Here is a 3676-nt window from a genome sequence, read left to right as displayed (position 1 = left end):
AACAAAAAAATAAAAAATATATAAATCACAAATAAAATAACATTTGTTTTTATAATTTAAATAAAGTGCTGAAATTATATTTTTCATTTGTTGTGTTAACGCCATATGTTGTGGTATACCAATAATGTAAATAAAAATATATTTTGTCGCAGTAAAAAMGTAAATGAGAAATCAAAACGCAATTCATTAATTAATTATCCTCTTCATCTTCATCCTCATATTCGAGGTAGGGCTCTATTTCCAACGTGCAAACAGGTTCTGTTTTCACTTTAAATTCGGCATATGCGCCATCTTGCCCATGTCACCCATCGTCCGTCAATTGTTTGAGGTGATCTTGCAATGATTCATGTTTCAAAAACACCGACTCGTCTAAAAAAGTCTTCTCACTGACCAATTGCGCCAATTCGCCGGCATCATAGCCAATCAACAGCTTCAAATCACAATCAAACTTATAAGCGAAACGTTTGCCCGACACTTTGGATATCATATCACCATCGTAGTAATAGCGCAAGGCACGCGATAACTTTTCATAATTCATTGCCGGTTTATTCTTCTTAATGCCCCACAGTCGCGCTACGCACTCCGGGTCGATGAGTTTGAATTCGCCATCGCTSCCAACCCATTGGATGATGTTGCGATGTTCACGATCGGTTAAAATTTCTAGCAGAAATTGCCACAGCTGTACTTGTCCATTATTGCCGGAACCGACACCATAATTACTGCCGATGCTACTATTACCACCAGTGTTGCTGTTGTTAAGTATGGTGTGTGTTGGCGAACCATCCATTGGTACTATCGGTGCTGTAAGCATATAGTTGAAATTATTAACAGGAAWTATTGATAAAGGTTTATTTTACTTGCTTTTCTTACAGTAGGTTTTTGTAGCGCTTACACTTGTTTTGCGCATTATTTTCAATTCTTTTATTGGCGGCGCTGCTGCACCAATACCAGTGGTAATTGGCTTCGTAGCAGTGGAACCGGTTGTGCCACGATCTTCAGGCACCTTGTGTACAACGGAGACAAATTTGCATTCTTTAAGCAATTGCAAATGTGTCCAGAACACATTACCCGGATCTTTGGGTAACTTTCGTCGAAATTCTTCATGTGTTAGTGAACAAAGCTCTTTTCCCGTCATAGCCCAATCACTCAAGCTAACGCCAGTCTGAAATATTAATGAAATACGGTTAATAAAAATCAATAAACTTAGAGAAGGCTTAGGGATACTTTCATTTCCTTAGTGTAGTTGTAAATGTATTTTTTTTTTTCAAATGTTTTCTGATGCAAATGCTTTTGTGAGGCTCATTATGTGCAAAAAGKTGTGTAAGATTCGAAATTCTTATGTAGCAAAGGTATATATATGCATCCATTGGAAYTTACACCTTTCTTAGAAGTGTCACAATGTTGAATGTCAAGCCGTCTTCAGCCTCCAAACTGCTGCTTTATTAGAAAAACTTTTTAATGCCGTAAAAATTTATTGAGGTTTGACCGCAATAAGAAATAGACGATTCAATAACTTAAAAGAGATCGATGTTCATATTCCGTCAAGGATTGTGGTTCAGCAGCACTTTTGATATTTTTCCATATCGAAATCAATAAAAACACACACTCTCACTTCACAAATTTACAAAAAAGTTTTCGTGCCGACCAAGTAAATCTGTAAGCACTTGCCGAAAAAATTCAGTGCATTGTATTATACGGAAAACGTTACGCATTTTCAAAATCACAAATATATATATGCATATATCGGAGCTCTTTCTTAGAAGTGCGTACATCTCCTCCTAAGGGGGCTACGCGACTTAATGTTGAGTCTAAGGTCGTCTTCAACCTCCAGACAACTGATCCTTGATATGAAAAACTTCATAATGCCGCAAAAACAAATGGCGGATTGACCGCAATAAGAAAAWGACGGCTCTATAACATTAATTGGATAACTTTAACGGTATCGAGGCTTATATTCCGTCAAATACTGTGATCAAGCAGCACTTTCGATTTTTTTTATATGTTTTTTTTTTTTTTAATATCGGCACCAAGAGAAGGACACTAATTTACAAACAATTTTAGTGGCGCACACGTAAATTTTTATACACATGGCCGGAAAAATTCTGCGTAGAGTATTATGGGAAATCATTTTCAAAATCACGGAAAGAAGTTGTCCAAATGTTTTTTAAATTGAAGCATACTTGTGCATTTAAGCTTTGAAAGGAATATTTTTAAATGAACTGCAAACCTATAAATCTGTTCTATTTGTTTTGATGGATATTCTTCTTTAACTATTGATTGGTACTTCTTTTAAATATTTCAGTTACTTCACTTACCAACTCAAATTGCCTTACAGCCCATTGAAACCAGTGTTTTACTTGTACCGTTGTCCACTCATTAGGGTCTTCTGGTATTTTAAGACGCACTTGCTCCTTCTTAAATTTATTGTCTAGGACCCAGTTGAGGCAAGGTTTTTCTTCGGTTTCTTCATTGTTATCAGCGTTTTTGTTGTTTGCTTCTTCAGCGGCTAAAGCAGCTACAATTGAAAGATATTTGTGGTAAGTAAAAGAATAACATCTCTAAATTTAGTTACAAGTCTTAATCTTACCCAAGGCCGCCTCTGTTGGTTTTAGCACATCAACTATGTTTATATGCTGTTCTGCTGTTTGTATTTGTACATTTATCTGCACCAATCCTTCACCTTTCACRCATTGGTCAACAAGATTTTTATGAGGTTCCAGCTGTCAATCATAACAGAAAGACAATTTCACAATTATAACARAATTAGAAATAAAATCTCATATTCTAACCTCTTGTGTGTCTTGCAGAAAGAACTTGTAACCTTTCAAATTCATTCCAATCTTCTTTTCAGCCAGCTTTCTGCAATTAGTAGAGCAACAAAATCAATTAAAAATGCTATTTATTTTACACAGCGACAGGAAGTGAACAATTCCGCCGCCTACTCACTGCAATGTTCGCAAAGGCTCACGTATGTCCATATGTAGAATGATAACATCATCCGGCTCATTTTCGTCTACTTCTTGATCGTCCATATACAAATTGTGTTGGAAAATTTCATTCGTCATTATGCTATCTGTTWATTTGAAAGATTTTTATTAATTGCTGAYAGTAAATAATCCCGTTATTGGTTTTGCATATGCGCACCCAAATCTGTGTTATCCAGTCTGTATTCTTCGGTTAAATGCGACAAATCATCTGTTTCCATTCTACACCCCTCAATGCTGGTAAATACTTCGCCGTCTTTAAAACTTTACTATTTTCACTTTTTATTTATTTATATTCATTTTTGGTTCAGAAAGCACGTAGAATAGCAAACAATTGATGCACTTTTTGTTAATAGTGCTGAAATGTCAAAATCGTTCATAWGTCAAATAACGGAGTAAACGCTGCACCCAAGGGTTGCATTTTGCAGTTACTTCTGAAAATTCTGTTTCTAAATAATTATTAAACAAATTTATTATTTTTGCTGATAAAAAATTATTAATTTCTTTACTCTTAATTCCATATTTTGTTTACTATAACATACTTCAAATATCTGTTTGGATATTATCTAAATAGCAATAATMTGCCGAATATTTAGATTAACAAAACAAGCCTTCGCTACGAAATGCGTTCGGAAATGTATGTAACGCGTTTATGACATTAAGGCGGAACAATTATTTGATATATGTGTTGT

General features: G+C 35.0%; 1 protein-coding gene across 2 annotated transcripts; it reads right to left on the bottom strand.

Annotated features, from left to right (window-relative positions):
* Positions 1-296: 296 nt before the first annotated feature.
* On the bottom strand, positions 297-3342 carry LOC108967621 (DNA-binding protein Ets97D). 2 transcript variants are annotated; one of them, XM_018931170.1, is made up of 7 exons: positions 3145-3342; positions 2947-3073; positions 2790-2859; positions 2588-2720; positions 2316-2515; positions 862-1162; positions 297-801 (listed from the first exon to the last, which is right to left on the bottom strand). In XM_018931170.1, exons 1-7 carry the CDS (start codon positions 3203-3205, stop codon positions 302-304), a joined length of 1392 nt encoding a protein of 463 aa, XP_018786715.1. In that variant the 5' UTR covers positions 3206-3342; the 3' UTR covers positions 297-301. The 2 variants fall into 2 exon arrangements, with proteins under 2 accessions (XP_018786715.1, XP_018786716.1); XM_018931171.1 differs by having other exon boundaries at positions 871-1162.
* Positions 3343-3676: the final 334 nt, after the last annotated feature.

The sequence above is a fragment of the Bactrocera latifrons genome, unplaced genomic scaffold (genome assembly GCF_001853355.1).
Source record: "Bactrocera latifrons isolate USDA-ARS-PBARC rearing strain unplaced genomic scaffold, ASM185335v1 scaffold_192, whole genome shotgun sequence".
Classification (NCBI taxonomy): domain Eukaryota; kingdom Metazoa; phylum Arthropoda; class Insecta; order Diptera; family Tephritidae; genus Bactrocera; species Bactrocera latifrons.
The sequence above is the reverse complement of the archived record's forward strand: the minus strand, read 5'-3'. Positions and strand labels throughout refer to the sequence as shown.